Raw genomic sequence first — 17,030 nt, forward strand, 5'->3', positions numbered from 1 at the left:
TGCAATTTCTGCCTCCTGGATTCAAGCAAAACTGCCTCAGCATCCCGAGTAGCTGGGACTACAGGTGTGTGGCACCACGCCCAGCTCATTTTGTATTTTCAGTGGAGACAGGGTTTTGCCATGTTGGCCATGCTGGTCTCAAACTCCTGCTCTCAGGTGATCCACCTGCCTTGGCCTCCCAAAGTGTTGAGATTACAGGCTTGGGCCACTGCACTTGGCCCCTCTCCCAATCCAGAATTTCTTTAGGTATCTTCTTCACAAGGACGCAGGCCATGATGTGCGGCCAAACTATTAAAATTGGCTTTTAACTGAAATCACCACCGAGAAGAGAAAACTCAAGTTTATCACGCACAGGTGTGTTTTAAAGACTCTCAGAAGCCACACATTCCCAGTAGTGAAACAGGAATTGAGTTCTCCCATCCCCGGCTCCAGCGCTTTGCTCAGGGCACCATCTGCATTGTTAATGTAGGATGCCTACAGGACAGAAGCCGCCCAAGGATCCCTGAACCATAAACGGGGCCAGCCCTAGAGGTAGGAAACGCGTGAGGATATGCACACCTCGAACTGGGGGAAACTGAACATCAACCCCATAACATTAATTCTTCCATTGTTGCTTCCTGTCTTGCAAAATGTAAAGTGTTTGCTGTCTACTGAAATTCCCTATGAAAATACAAAACCTTTGGAAGAAATTACTTTGCATAGCTGAGGCAAATTTTGTTTAGTTCACCGTTTTTCTTCGAGAGACCTGCCAGACTAACAGCTGCCATAGGGCTCTATTCTTTTAAACAGACTGTTTTGAATGGTATATTACTCATCTTACATTTAGTTATGTGGATTCACTTTGAAGCTTTCTTCTGCTGGATCAACTTCTGAGTGTGGTCACTGAGTTTTGCAGTTATTGTTATAATAGACTACAGCACTTCAGATTTGGGAAGAATAATCTCAATTTCAGACCCAGTATCTTAACCTCTCCTAAGTACACCTATCTCTGTCACATAATAAGTCCTACATTTTGTTTTGGAAAATACGCTCATGCCACACCTGTGTGCATAAGTGGAAGGGAATCACTAATTCTCACCCTCCCCTGGATAAAAGTAATGCAAAAACTCAACCACATGTGTGGATGAAACTGGAAGGAAGCACGTGATTTTTTGGGACCATGGGGTGAAAAGAAGGGATTACCCCAGAGAAAATATGAAACCCCAGCTCTGTGCCACACATCAGCATGGAATTTCAGTTTATACCATATGCATGGGGAGGGCATCGCAAACCAGTAAGTTAGTTAACATTATGTTGGCCTAGGACCCGGACACCTGTGCATCCTCCAGCAGAAGCAAGCACCCCACAGCCCTGCAAAGGCTCTTTCACAGCTGCGAGAATGTGGGGTTGCAACTTGCTCATCATTAAGTTTTGTTTAGATTTAGAAGTAACGTGGGCACTTGTTACAGCCTTATTCATGAGAACAAAAATGAGAAATCATCTACGTGGTTAAAACTCAGGGGTTGACTAAATTATAATACAGCTACACAATCACTTTGCACTCAATGAAAATTACATTTTAGAACATTTTAGAACATAGGAAAACGCACAACTTGCATAAATACAGCAAATTATAAAATAGTATGTGCAATATGATTCAAAATTTGTTTGTAAAAAGTACCTACAGATATAAGAAAGATTCTGAAAAAAATTTGGCTGAAAGGCAATAGTATTTATTTCTGGGAATAAGGATTACATTTTCAAGTGTTTTTTCTTATTATTTTACTTTTCCAAATGACCAAAAAACATGTGTTTAGTATAACAGTGTGACAAAAAATATCAATTCAATGTTTCTAAAAATAAGGTTAATTCTCACCAGAGAGCACATTTGAAAGCTTTTTTACCAGAAGATAAAAATTGCTTGGACTGTTTTAAGGGCAGCTTTATCTATCCAGGAAGCGAGACAGAAGGGCTGGAGTCTCCATGGTTATGAAATTTGTGATAAACAGCCACCCATGGTGATTTTCTTTATTTCTATGTTTGTTTCCTTCTTTCTCTTTTTCTTTCTTTTTCTTTTCTTTTTTCTTTTTTCCTTTTTCTTTTTTTTTTTTTTTTTTGCCAGTCTGCAGTTTGTTTTCTTCCAACTCAGAGTTTGGGGTTAATAACAATACACTGAAATTATGCCCTAGGATAAAGCTATGGTTTAAATATGCTAATTTCCATGCTTTAAAGGAATAAAACGTAATGTCCTGTTATCGGCAAGTTAATGGGGAGGAAATCTGCAACAAGGAAGTTTACATACTGCATTGTTTAGCTCACATTTGCTATTCCCTGATAAGCAACTTAACTTCCAATGACTTACTCTATGAGATTATAATAACAGACCTTTTAAACTGTTAAGGGGATGATGTACCGAAATGTCTGTAGTAAATTATAATTTTACTTTTATGACAATTCAAATGAAGAGCAAATATGATGTTATTACACTATTAGAACTGTTATTATCTTTACCATAAGATGATCAATTATGGCCCCTGGGCCAAGTGTAGTTCAGTACTTGTTTTGCTGCCATGTATGAGCTAATAATGATTTTTACATTTTTAAATGGTTGGGGAAAAATTTAAAAAAAAAGACATTTCATTAAATGTAAAAGGAATATGAAATGCAAATTTGTGTTTGTAGTTTTACTGAAACACAGCCACGATCATTTTACATCGTGCCCAGCTGACTTCACATTATAATGACTTCTTCAAAGAACTGTGACAAAGAGCATATGGTTCTCAAAGCCTTAACTATTTACTAAGCTTTACGGAGAAAGTTTGCCTGATCTAGCATTTTCGAGGTGGTTCTGAATATTCTTTGTATTTTCTACCCTCAGCCGCTAGATGGCATAAAAGATCCTTAAGCCAGTAGAAAGAATAAACCAAAAACCAAAACACTTCTGCCCTACAGAGAATATTTACATTTTCAATTAAGTCATCCTCTAAAAGCCAGTTCTTTCAGCAGTACAAAACTTTTTGCTATATGTGTTCAACAAACCAAAAATTAAATGTTTAAAGGAAACTAAAAAAGCATTAATTTAGTCTAGAAATAATGTCTGCACTGAAATTTAGCTTTTATTCACTTCTGCCTGGAGTAAATATTATGTGAATATGCACTATTAAAGAGGCTCCCCAGTTTTACTGTGTCTATACAAAATTCTTCTCTTATTAGACTGAATTTCACTTCTCCAGTTGCCAGGCTAACACAATCAACTAAGCCAACTGGATTTAGAATAAGATGGGAATGTGTGTGTGTGGGTGTGTGCGTGTGTGTGGATGCGTGTGTCCAGCACCAACTTTTACTTATTTTAACTAATTTAAGTGATCTTAAAGGATTTGACTGAATAGCTCTCTCTAGCGCGTGCCCTCTCTCTCTCTCTTTTTGTTAGCACTGTACAGACACAGTCAGCCACAACTAGTTTTACCATGGCCAAATTTTATACATAAATCAATCAAAGCAAGGCCACTGGGCCCTCTCACACATTCTGTCTTTATAATTTACGATCACATTAAAACCACACTATGATCTCTTGAAAGGATGCAAACCTGTATTGCTGGTATGGTAATAATATTCATGTTCTTTTAAATTGCAGGTTCCTCATTTCTCAGCAAGAAGACAAAAAGCACTGCATTACCACCCAGAGGCACAGCAGAGAGATTTCTGGCACGGTCTTCACCTACCATTCACACCCTCTTCTACTGTTACAGTAGGTAAGTGGTCAGGCATGAGTGGGGCAGGACAAGCCACCCGCCACCCACCAACCGGGAAAGTCAGGAGACCATAAGGTGATGGTCAGGAGGTTTTTACACTGTTTCTCTAAAATAGTAATTGGTTGCAGCTGGGGGCTGGGGAAGGCAGTCTCCCAATATACAGAAAAAAACAAAACAAAACTGGTGATCAACAGTTTCCCGATAAGACTTCAGGAGTTGGGTGAGTGGGCTCAAGTAGTAAGAGGTAAAATGGCGGAGTTTAACTGGTACATGACCTTATAGGAGCATTCGGTGAAGGAAGAGCACTTCAAGTGAGCATGCGCACAACTCCAGTAAACAGACTGTACATGCAGCCCCTCCCAAGGGCTGGCAGGCCACTGCGCATGCAGACAGCCCACCCACAGGGAAGAATCGGGAAAAGGGACCCAAGACCCCGGAATCAAGCCAATGTATAAAACCCCAGTCAAAGGTCAAACCGTGCACTTGATCTCTCAAGTCCCCTGCTTAGCCCACTTCCAAGTGTACTTCACTTCCTTTCATTCCTGCTCTAAAGCTTTTTAGTACATTGTCACTCATTCCTGCTCGAAAACTTGCCTCAGTCTCTCCTGCCTTATGCACCTCAGTAGAATTCATTTTTCTAAGGAAGCAAAAATTGAAATTGCAGCAGATCCATGGGAATTCACTGTCAGTAACATACTTTGGTTCTGCGAGACTCAGATATGTTTCACTGCTAACATTAGCATTTCTGTTCCCTTTCTTTTTTCTGGAACTGTCAATTATGAACCTTTCCTTATACAAAGGAAAGTTCAAATAGGACAATGGATAACCCTATACTTATCACCTAGTTTAAATAATTTGATTTGTCTTCTCTCTGTTAACTATTCCTATGTATGTATGTATCTATCTATCAATCTATTATGCTGGTTGTTAAGCCATTTTTAAGTTGCAAACATCACGGCACATCTCTGAATAACTCACCATGTATCTCCTAAAATAATGGCATTCTTCTGTCTATCCACAAAACCATCATACACCTAAGAAATCAGCAATAATTCTATAGTATCAATGAATATCCAGTGAACATTGAAATTTCTCTGATTTAACCCCAAAAAAGTTTTACGAATTTGTTGTTGAACCAGGATCTGATCTACAGCTGTGCTTCACACAGGTTTAAGTATCTACTGTTCTCCTCTGAACTGGACAGTTACTGCCTCCACTCTCTATGCAGACCCCTTTTCCATGCTGATTTTTTTTTTTTAAAGACCCATTCATTTGCCTTGCAGAATCCACGTTTTGAATTCTTTTGATTGTTTTTCTTGTGGAGCTATTTAAACTGTTTCCTAGCCTTTATGTTTTCTGTAAATGGGAGGTTAGGTCAAAAGTCTTAACAATATGATGCTGTATAGCTCATCTGTTGCATCACACTGAGAGGTGTGAAATGTTAAGCTATCTCATTTTTGATAATGTTGACTTCAATCAATTCCTCAAGATATTGATCACACCTTTGTAAAGATGTTATTTTTTTTCTTTGCAATTAGCAAGCACCAACAAGGTTCTACTTTGTCATTGTGCAACCACCACAACTTTTTTGGAATTATTTCAATTATGGACATAATAGAACATATCATTAAGGATTGATGAATGGTAATTCTCTAATTCTATTATTCCTTTTCCTATCATTATCTAACATCATCCTGCATGGAGGAATTTTCTCTCATTCACTGAGAATGACTTATTAAAAGTCAAAGTAAATGCTAGATTCTTTACCTTTAATTCTCATTTTCATAGTAAGGATTTGGTGTAATTCTCATCTCCAATCGAAGCAAAGTATTTGATGTTTCTCCCTTTCTCTCTCACACCAGAGACTTACGTATTTTCTTATTTATTTATTTGTTTGTTTGTTTGTTTGTTTTGAGACAGGGTCCCACTCTGTCACCCAGGTGGGAGTGCAGCGGTGTGATCATGGCTCACTGTAGTCTTGACCTCCCAGGCTCAGGTGACTCTCCCATTTCAGCCTCCTGAGTAGCTGGGACCACAGGTGTGCACCCTCATGCCCAGCTAATTTTTCTGTAGAATGGGGTTTCACCATGTTGCCCAGGCTGGGAGTTTTATTTTTAAGGTTTTACAATTAGTTAATGTTTCTGATGCTCAATTTGTTCTCGTATATCAGGCCCATGAGACGCCTTTGTAGCTGGATGCTGTGGCACATCCTTACTGTTCTTCAGTGTAAAATGTTCTTCTTGATCTTCTTCCCCAGCTGAGACTCTGTGTCTGTTTTATTCCTACACATGACAGCTCCCTGTCCTCCTGCATCCCGGCAGCATCTCCATGTGAGGAGACCACTGTCTTCCTTCCAGACTGCGTCATCCAATACAATGAAAGTGCTAGACTGCTTCACCCACCCCCACGAGATCTTTGCTTAACACAGCAATTGCCTGCCATCAAGAATAACCCCTGTAAATTCACAATGCCAAACCAAGGTCCCAAAGGCGTAGGGGGACAACCTCTCCTGGAAATGCCATAAGGATTTCTCTTACCTTGCATAGTAGTCATTGGGTGGAACTGCCTCTTGAAAGAATTGGAACTGGTATAAATAAAGTCCAATCAAATGTCCAGCAGTGAAAATAGCCAGCAGAACACAGAGACAGCTGAACAGCAATGGGTCGAACGTCCGGCACCAGGACCACCAGGTGCACAGACCCAAAAATACAAAAAAATACACAGATGATGTCAAAGACGGCAACATCATGCCTAAGGAAAAGAAACATAATCACAAAGTCAGGTAGAACTGGAAATTCACTTATCATTCAGTGAATGTGACTATTTGAAATTACGTGAATTTCCTTCAAGTGTTTTTAGGTTTTTTAAAATAGTAATTTTTAAAAATCATATGTGATTTATATAATAAAAATTAATGCTAGATTTATTGTGAAAAATTCACATATGAAATGATAACTATAAATACAAAGATATACCAGATGATTAAAAAAATTCCACCTGTGGCGTCTGAACTAAGTAAATGTCTACTTTTCATACCAGTAGCATCTGCATATTTACTTGCCTGTTTCCATCTTTCTACTTCTCCCAAATTTTCAAGAATTCATGTATCTGTATGTCTGTTCCAACCTTTCCTGACACCATTTTCTTTATAATTTACTACTTTTTTTTTAGTAGTTAACTAGTACATCCTGGCCAATTAAACTCTCACTGTGCCGTGCTTATTTTATTTTATTTTATTTTACTTTTTGTAGAGATGGGGTTTTGCCAAGTTGCCCAGGTTGGCCTTGAACTCCTGGGCTCAAGTGATCCTCCCTCCTTGGCCTTCCGAAGGGCTCGGATTACAGGCATGAGCCACTGCTCCTGGCCAATAACTCCTTTAAAAGTGTTTTTAAGAAATCGTAAATAAAGCCATCACCTTAAGGCAAAAGGAGTCTGTTTTATTGGGCATTTTGAAAGGACTCCTCATTAAAATGTTGTGGTTTATTTCTTGAGAAATTCTACTGTCTTTTCCCCCATTTTCCCCCCTATTAAAAACAGCTAAGTTGCCGCATCTTTGCAGTTTGCTTGAGTCTGCTCTAATGCGCCTCCTGTAGCTCCAGGGCAGTGGTGAGCGGTGGAATGGAAGGAGGGAAAATATCAAGATAACACTATTATGGAATAAGTGGTCCAAGGCCAAACTTTAAAGGAAGTGAGCGTCTGTGCTGGAAGATTACAATCTAACTTAGGAAGAAAAATAGTCTATCCTGGAGAGTTATATTAAGGTGACTATGGACTCATGTAAGCAGACAGACCTCCAGAACCCACAATATGGCTTGTGATGGGTACATGCACATTGTTAATTGCAGCAGGTCACCATTCCAAAGCTGTAAGGAAGAGGACTGTTGTTATTCTAATCTAAACCTAGAAAATGGAGTAGCTTAGCATATATAGAAAAAGATTATTTTGCAGAGGTTAACAGAAACCATCTAAAAACATCAAAACTAGAACTAACCAGGAAAAATTATTTTGTGTGGTTTGTACATGTGGCCAGTTTTACAAGAGCTACAGTTACGATTTTCATGTGGTGGAACAGACTGTTTCCTTCATTTCTTCTTCAACCATTTCTCTCATTCACCAAAGCACTGCTTGTGCCTTTTGCTACGTGCAGCCGGTGTGGGAGACACTCACCAGAGGAGCCCAGTAAGATGGTAACAACGACTTTCCCAGCAGTGGTGATCATGTTGCCAATGAACTCCTTGAGCTTAGAGGCCACAGAGGCAAGCCTGCGGAACATTTTTAACTTCGTGCTTTCTTCCAACTCGCCTTCAACACCATCTCCTCCATTGAAATCCTCTTCATAGATCAGTGCCTCTTCTGAATCAATTTTTTCTCCTCCAGCCTAAATAAATGACAAACAGGAAACACTCAAGTCCAGGAGCCTGCCTATCCAGCCAGCAGATTATAGAGCTTCTAATTCATGGGTCACTCAATGCGGTGAATTTCACAGGTCAGGAAAAAAAGGAAGACAACCAATTCATTCCCCTCAGGTCTCTGATAATCCCTGTATAAGCCCAAGTAACTCTGATCTTTCTTGAAGAAGTAAACATAAATGGAAACATCACAATTATAGGGTCCCTAATAACATGTCATATTCCTTATTTGTGCTTTATTTTTTTATAGGCAAAGAAGAAACTGTCTGAAACATCTATTAACTAGTTTAGTTTAGATCAATCTGGGTTTGGGTCTTCAAATTTACAGAGTTGGCCACCAAGGTGATAGGAAGTTTGATAAAACTATCCACGGCTTTGACTGAAAGGGTGAGTCCAATCGATGCTTAGGAAATTCTGTTTTTTTTTTCTAAGTTTATCTTTGTTCACTATTTCCATATTTCCCGACTGTGGAAGGATGAGTGGTCTCGGGCTTCTCTTGGCTAAATATAGAGCTGCTTCCTATCTCATCCTTTTAGAGAATGATACTCTGGTTCAAGCCTGGGCAGCTCAGCACCTAAGTGCTTTAAGCAGAGATTTAGGGAGTAAACACGTGAACCAGAACATATGCATATTTCCATGTATTATTTTAAACTGGGTATGCTAAGGCATTTTTGCTTGTTCATTTTGCGTTTAAAGAATAAATGGGAAAAAATTTTTGGCTAATTAGAATATTTCCCTAGAAGGGTTACGACTTTTTCTTTTTTCTTTCTTTCTTTTTTTTTTTAAGAAATCATAAATAAGGGGCTGGGTGCGGTGGCTGACTCCTGTAATCCCAGCACTTTGGGAGGCTGAGGCGGCCGGATCAAGAGGTCGAGAGATCAAGACCATCTTGGCCAACATGGTGAAACCCCATCTCCACTAAAAATACAAAAAATTAGCTGAGCGTGGTGACACACGCCTGTAGTCCTAGCTACTCAGGAGGCTAAGGCAGGAGAAAATCGCTTGAACCTGGGAGGCGGAGGTTGCAGTGAGCCGAGATTGCACCACTGCACACCAGCCTGGTGAAAGAGTGAGACTTCATCTCAAAAAAAAAAAAAAGAAAAGAAGAAAATAAATCATAAATAAAGCCATCACCTTAAGGCAAAAGGAGTCTGTTTGAGATGCATGAAACTTTGTGTGCATTTTTCCCTAGGCCGACAGACTTCGTATCTTTAGTCTCACAAAGCTAAGAAGAATTGTTAAGCCCAGTTCAGGCATCTATTTAAGACTTAAAGAGTAGGGTCTGGCCTCTCCATGTTCCCATTTTTAATGGTTCTTTTTTGATATATTTAGTTCAGATATTTACATAATACTCACTGATGGTGTCTGACCTCTTACTACGACCAAGTTCACAGGAGGAAGGCAGGGACTAGGAGGGCCAGTGCCAAGTTCTAGTTAAGCGTAAAGCGGCCTTCAGGACTCAGAGGCCTTTTGTGTGCCCAGGAGGGTGCACACAGTGGGTGACTGGAGTTGACTATTGATGAGCCAAGGCTACAGGATGCACCCAGCCAGCCTTCCACCCACCTACACACACACACAGGGATTTAATCCTGGGCCACTTCAAATTGACTTCTACTGTATTTCATCATTACATATTTGTATATTTTTTTCTGAAGCAAGAGGAAATCATCACGCTCAATCAATAAGATTTTTCTACCCATACAGGGCCTAGTGTGTCCTAACATATATAGGAAGAGATACAGCAATAAACACGTAAACAAGTAAAATATTAACCAGCTAAATATCTCATAGTAATGAATGCCACCTTCAGGGAGGTCGAATAGGGTGATGTGATAGTGATAAACTGGGTGGCTGTTTCCGATTCAGAGGTCAAGGAAAGCTTCTCTGAGGAGGTGACATTTAAGCTAAGATCTGAATGTTAACAAAGTTACCAGCCCTGTGAAAGTCCTGGCAAAGTGCATTCCAGGTGGAGGAAAGAGCTGGTCCAAGGCTTGGTGGCATGTGCAGAAAGAGGGTAAGTGTCCCCAGGCCCGTGGCCACTTCCACTCCCCTAGAGAACAATTCCCATCTCATTCTCAGAGGATGACCTTGCTTTCTACTGCTCCCAGAGAGGAGCTGCCAGCTCCAGCCAGTACATCAGACCACCCACCTGCAGCTGGCCTGCCATGCACGCACTCTGCCCTCCTCCTGTAACAAGACAAGCTGCATGTGCTCCAGCCATGATGACTGCATCCCATCTGCTCAGGACACCAGGGAGAGAACAGCCCAGCCATCCTGGCTCTCTCTCCTGCATCACATGTTTTCTTTCTGCTGGATCACCCTTGTTAACAGGCAAGGGCACCTTGCTGTCTCACCTTAAAGAAACACACCCTTTCAACCCACATTTGTCTCTTAAGGTGAAACACTCCAGAAGAGTGGGCTGGACTCACCACTCCATTTATAGTAAAAATGCTTCCATACCTAATTTCTCTTGAACCTACTTGAATCAGACTTTGATCTTCAACCACTCCGTCTAATGAGAGGCACACATGATTTGCTTTGCCACATAACTCTAGTTGCTCCTGGGGCGGAGCAGAGGGAGGCCGCAGCAGGGAGGTGGTGGCTGTGCTGGAGGAGAGAGGAGGGAGTGGTGGGGCTGAAGGGAAGATCCTGTCTTTGGAGTCTGTTTTGGAGGTCAGATTAGTAGGAGCAGCTAGAAAGTTTAAAGTGGGGAGGAAGGATAGATGATAATCAGGGTGGCTCCTCTATTTTTGTCTAGGGAGGACAGACAGGAGGGAGGAAGATTGGAGACAGAGAGTCCACATTTCTGTTTTGAAAATTCAGTTCTGAGACCCCATTCAGGAATTCTTCTTGGAGGTATCCAGTAGGCAGCTATTATGGGAGTCTGGAGTGTTGGAGAGGGGCAGGAGCTGAAGAGGGCTTTTTGGAATTCGCCAGCATATGATGGTTTAAAGGTCAGTAACCTGATGAGGTTACCTGGAGAGAATACAGAGATGGCCCTCCTCGAGGTGCTGCTGCCCCTAAGACCACTCTGCCTTTCCAGATCTACGCCATCTCCTTGCCTGTCAGCATTCCTTGCAAGAAATGACTAGCAGAATCCATAATCCACAAGCTCTCTTTGCCTCTTTGCTGTGGGACAGGTTGTTCCCACCCCTTAGGATGCCTTCTCCAGCTCCTAAGGCCTGGATCCCACGGCAGCTCTTCCATTCAGCTTACTCCATCTCCCCACAAAGAAATCCACCCACCAGAGCTATCGCCAGGACACCCACACCATTGTCAACACACAAATGACCTGCTCATCAGGCATCTGTTGCTTCTTTCCCCATCACAACAGGTGAGCAACACATTTAAAATCTCCCTCTAGGAAGGAAGTTTGGCCAAAACCTTTAGTCACTGCACTTGAAAAAGAAGCAAAAGAAAGAACACAGCAAGGGCCGCCTGGGTCACAGTCAGAAACACACTTGTGACTTTCATAATAAATGCGTTCTTATTCAATTATAGAATTGCTACGGATGTAGATTAAATCAAATAGAAATCTCTGATCAAGATGTCTTTGTGAGGTTATACAAATGCATTTCCCTGACCTGTCTTAGGAAGGCTTGGGCCTTTGTGATTTTTATAAACATACCACTGTACTTTAGGGTTTTCAGCATTTTTATACAGAAATCCCTGGGGCTGTCGGTTGGAAATACTTTTTAAATTTGCCAAGCTGAGAGCCAAGAGTGAGACGGGTTAGACTGTGAGCCCCTACTGTCCTGGTAGGTCAGGGCCAGAACTGCCATTAGTCACGTCAGGCTGGCTTATTAACAGGCAGGCTTTTTCCCCCTAAGTGATTCGTCTGCTGAAGTATAAACACTGAATCTCTGAAAGAGCATGGACTCACTCTCGCATGTTTACTAACAGGCAGTCTTGCTTGCTGGAGCTGTAAGCTGTCCCTGCAGTGGAACAAAATTTCAGTCTGGCCTTGACGCTAAGGAGGAGGAAAGGCTGTAAATAAAGATTTAACTTCCCTGGTTCCTGAGTCATCTTAGAAACCAAAGACAAAATAAACTCTTTACAGTTTAAAAAGTCAAATAAATGATTACACAGATTATTGACCATGTCAAAATCTAAAACTTATTTAAAGACATTTAAGTCCTTTATCTCGCCTCTTTAAAAGTTTATGATTTCAACAGGAAATCTTGTTATTTGCAACAACATGCATAAATCTGAAGAAGAATATGCTAATTGAAATAAGCCAGGCACAGAAAGACAAATACGGCATGATCTCACTTATACGTGGAATCTAAAGAAGTTGCACTGATAGAAGTAGAGAGTAGAGGGGTAGTTACCAGAGGCTGGGGAAGGACGCCAGGGACCTGGAAAGGGCAGATGCTGATCAAGGGGTACAAAATTTCACTTAGACATGAAGAATGATTTTGGGGGACCTATTGCACTGCATGGTGACTGTAGTTTTTAATGTATGTTTCAAAATAGTTGGCGGGGCACAGTGGTTCATGCCTATAATCCCAGCACCTTGGGAAGCCGAGGTGGGTGGATCACCTGAGGTCAGGAGATGGAGACCTGCCTGGACAACATGGTGAAACCTTGTCTCTACTAAAACTACAAAAATTAGCTGGGCATGGTGGTACATGTCTGTAATCACAGCTACTCAGGAGGCTGAGGCAGGAGAACCACTGGAACCCACAAGGCGGAGGTCGCAGTGAACCGAGATCACACCACTGCACTCCAGCCTAGGCGACAGAGTGAGACTCAATCTCAAAAGAAAAAAAAATAAATAAAATAATAAAAAATAAAATAGTTAAGAGAGGATGTTAATGTCCTCAATACAAATAAATAATAAGTATTTGAGATGATGAATATGCTAATTAGCCTGATTTGCTCATTCCACAATGTACACATGTTTGAAAATACCACATTATACCCCATAAATATATACAATTGTTATTAGTCAGTTAAAAATAAAAATAATAGAATACTGGAAAACATAAACAGATAAAAGTCGCTGATTTCAACATTTGATAACATGTATTAGTGTAGGATCTCTCATTTCACATAAGGAAGCTCTAGGTGCTATGGAATCAACTTTACACAAGGCCAGCCTGTTCTCTGTTAGGGCCCTGAATGAGGGCCTAAACACAAAGCTCTCATCCCACAATGAGACAGGATCTAAACCTTTGCGTCTCTGCATCTCATCCCACAACACCCTCTCACCCTACAGCCGTACTGGTTCCATTAAGCCGTGGCATCCACCATGATTTCCACTCAATTTTGGACAAAGAAGACACAATAAATTACTTTTGATAGGACCCAAACATCCATGTTTCATTACTCCCAAGCACTGTAAAAATCCAACTGGGTTGGAATAAATCCTAAGGATCACCTGGGGACCTTTAAGAGGGCAGATGACCAGGCTCAAACTCAAACTTACTAAATCAGAAATTATGGGAATGAATTCCAGGAAGCTGTATGATTAAAGTACTCTTTGGGGTGACCTGAAGCAGCCCCTTCAGAATTCAAGCCCTGGCTGACATTGGCAACCACTGATCAATGAATTCTCCATAGGGGTTCAGCTGAATAGGCACAATTTGAAAATATATTTTTTAAATCATATCCTAGCAGACTCCCTTATTTGGAAAATAGATTGAAATAAATTATCTCTGGAACCTCCTTTAGGTTTCAGTTGAGCTTTGGACCTCAGAGAAGAGCTTTTCGTGCAGCTGAATCCATTTTTTTCTCTTCTTCGTGGTTAAAACCAAGCTTTTAAAAACATTTCTATAGAAGTGTATCAAAGTCACGTATAATTAGCCAAAAGATCTGGGAGGCAAAAGGAGCATTTTTCTACAGTGTCATCAGTTGTTTATTCATTGTTTATTATTAAAAGTTAACAATTTGTCTTAACAGAATGGGTTCATCTCAATCCAAGAGCCAGAGGAAGGAAAAGACAAGTGTTGTGACTCACTGCAGAATACGAATTTCATCCCCAGGGTTCCCTTGTGAAAGGAAGAAGTGAGAGAAAAAAAGATAGATGTGTTTGAATGCTATTGTGTACCTTATGCAAGCCTAACGTGATAGCATTTAATGGATAAAGCAAATATTTTATTCTGTTGCTGGATTGGTTTTGGGAAGATTATTTTTCCAAACTCATAAGATCAGCTTAAGCAGTCCCTATTTCATTTGGAAAAGTGAGTGTATAGATGTTGCTTTCAACCACCATCTACAAAGCAATGAAAGTTTAATAAAGGACAGGGAAGGACAAACTGAATCAGCTGACAGTGGCCAGTTAGACCAATGCCTAAAGGATCTGTGGAGCTTCGAGAAAACTAATCCAATTCCTACCACACATACTCCCCTACCCCCAGGATCCTGACTTCATAGGTCTGGGAACTATTCTGACCCTGCACTTGAACTTTTTTAAAACTTCCCAGGTTAATTCACCTGCTTAGAATTGCAATAGTCTTTACGAATCATCTGAACATCATTTGAAAGGGAAATGAACAATAATGGAGACTAGCCAAATACAATTGACTGTTTAAAGGCTTTTTTCTTTAAGATATTTTTGTAAAAATCACTTAATGGAACACCATCAAAACAAATCAGCAGTCACACACACACACACACACACCCCCCTATATCATCTACTCAGTTCACATTAGTTCCAAAGATTACTACTCACCCTGAACCACCTATTTTCTCTTGTAGGAACCAGCTAAGTGTAGCTGTTCTAAATGATTCACCCTGGTATTCACTCCAGAAATAAAAAATTTATACAGTGATGACAAAGGCAGCATTTTGAGGATGTGCAAGTCCTTCTTGGTGTTCAATAGTTTCCAGAAAGATTCAGAGCCCATATAATTACTTGTGACAGACTAAGATGCAAACAAAACTCACATCTTTGATATGAAGGTGTCAAAATATTGAGCAGAGAAGGTACTGTTTCAGAATCAACAGTATTCCTTCCTTTCTCCTCCATCTATCCCTCCCTCCACTCAGCACTTTTTTAACCAAGACTGGGCTCTGCTCCAAGCACAGTGCTAGGTCCAGGGTGGGATAACAAATGAAAATCCACATGGGACCCCAGTGGTTTTCTGAGGGACCCCAGTAGTCACTCAGGGAAGATATAACTACTTATAAATTGAGAATATAAGGTCCTAAGGACATTGAGAGAAAAAAAGAGATTATGTCTGACTAAAGGGATTTGGAATGATCTAGTCTAGTTATTCCCAAGGTAAATGTGATTTTTTTTAAAAAAGGACAAAAGTCTTGGCAAGCAAAGCAAGAAAACAAAAATTAGTTCTTGTTAAATATTAGTTTTTGTTTATCCTGGCACATAGTAGGCTCTCAGTAAAGATATACTGAATAAATAAACATGCCCATAGATAAAAAAGCATCCTTCTCTGAAGCCCTAGCAAGAAATGGTCAATCAAGAGCAGTTCACCTACATATCAGTGTGCCCTGACAAAGCCCCAGAAGGGCAAGAGTGGGGACAAGAGTATCCATGCAAGAGTGAACTACACAGCAGAGCTCAAGAAAGACAAGATGGAGAAGAACATCTGTGCAAGAATAAACTGAAGAGCAGAACCCCAGAAGGACAAGAATGAGAAGAGCATCTGTGCAAGAGTGAAGTACACAGCACAGCCCCAGGAGGACAAGAGTGGGGAGAAGAGCATCCGTGCAAGAGTGAACTACGCAGCAGAGCCCCAGAAAGACAAGAGTTGGGAGAAGAGCATCTGCACAGGAGCAAACTGTACAGCAGAGTCCAGAAGGACAAGAGTGAGGAGAAGACATCTACGTGAGAATGAACTGCCTGGAAGAGACCCAGCAGGAAGAGAGCTTGCCCAATCCAAACACAGAGAGAAGGGCAGGGTGGCTACAGCACAGTAAGGGAGTGGGGCAAAAGCACAGGGTGAGGACATGAAGGCAGGATGTGGCCAAACCATGCAGAGTCATGAGCATCAAGGTCAAGAGACTGAATTTTATTCTAGGTTAAAGGGAAACCAAAGAAGTGTTTTATCTAGGGAAGTGGCATAATTTAATTTTAATTTTACAAGAATAATCCAGATGCTGTGTGCAGCATCAATTGGATAGGTTAAGAAGGGAAGCTCAAGTGGGGAGATCCATTTAGAACATATTTTCAGGCCTTGCTGAGAGGCAGTGGCTGCTTGGTGAGGATTGTGGCAGTGAGTAGAGAAAAGTGGACTGATTTCAGACAGAATTTGAAGGTAGAATTCAAAGGATTTGTTGGTGGTGACAGACAAAGGCCCCAAGAAATCCATGTCACATCAGTGTTTCTGGCTCAAGCAGCTGGGTAGATGGAGCTTCTATTAACCTTGATGGGTAAGTCAGTGGGAAGAAGGAGTGGAGGTAGGGGAAGGAGCTGTATCTCCCACTCCCAGACATATGACCAATATTTTCAAAGCAATATGGAGAACCTATTTACATTAAGTGGGTGAAAATTCTATTTCAGGGGTATTTACAATTTAAAGGAGGAAAGAAGTAGAAAGAAGTGACTGGGATTCCTTGAGTGATGCAGGTTCTCTGGAGTTGGGACAGATGGCATGGGGGTGGGACTCTGGTTCCTCTCATCTCAGCCCTACTCTACCCCCAAGAAAGGAACACAGGGGCTCTGCAATTGCCTCACACAAGTTTCCCATGTGGGTATTTGTGGTTATTTGCAATTCAAATGCATGAAATCACCTATCAAATGCTGCAAAGACAGAACAACATATTCCAAGAAATTGTAAAAATATTGATCTAAAAAGATTGCTAAAGGTGAAAGGCGTTTTTGGAGCTTTGATTCTTTGAAAAAGGCAGAGAAGAGGTACATGCTGTTAAATGTTGCTAAATTAATTAAATGGGCAAAATAAAAATGAGGATTAATCTGTAAACA

At 40.9% G+C, this 17,030-nt stretch overlaps 1 protein-coding gene across 5 annotated transcripts in view; it reads right to left on the reverse strand.

The window, feature by feature from the left end:
• The window catches only part of PIEZO2 (piezo type mechanosensitive ion channel component 2), a 480,117-nt gene that overhangs the window by 178,414 nt on the left and 284,673 nt on the right, over nucleotides 1-17,030 (reverse strand). For all 5 annotated transcript variants that reach the window (XM_063653383.1, XM_063653380.1, XM_054461214.2 and 2 more), the window contains exons 6-7: nucleotides 7,899-8,109; nucleotides 6,269-6,482 (exon numbers count right to left, since the gene is read on the reverse strand). In XM_063653383.1, coding sequence (XP_063509453.1) covers nucleotides 6,269-6,482; nucleotides 7,899-8,109 — 425 coding nt within the window. The remainder of the gene's footprint in view (nucleotides 1-6,268; nucleotides 6,483-7,898; nucleotides 8,110-17,030) is intronic.

Source organism: Pongo pygmaeus, chromosome 17 (assembly GCF_028885625.2).
Source record: "Pongo pygmaeus isolate AG05252 chromosome 17, NHGRI_mPonPyg2-v2.0_pri, whole genome shotgun sequence".
Taxonomy (NCBI): domain Eukaryota; kingdom Metazoa; phylum Chordata; class Mammalia; order Primates; family Hominidae; genus Pongo; species Pongo pygmaeus.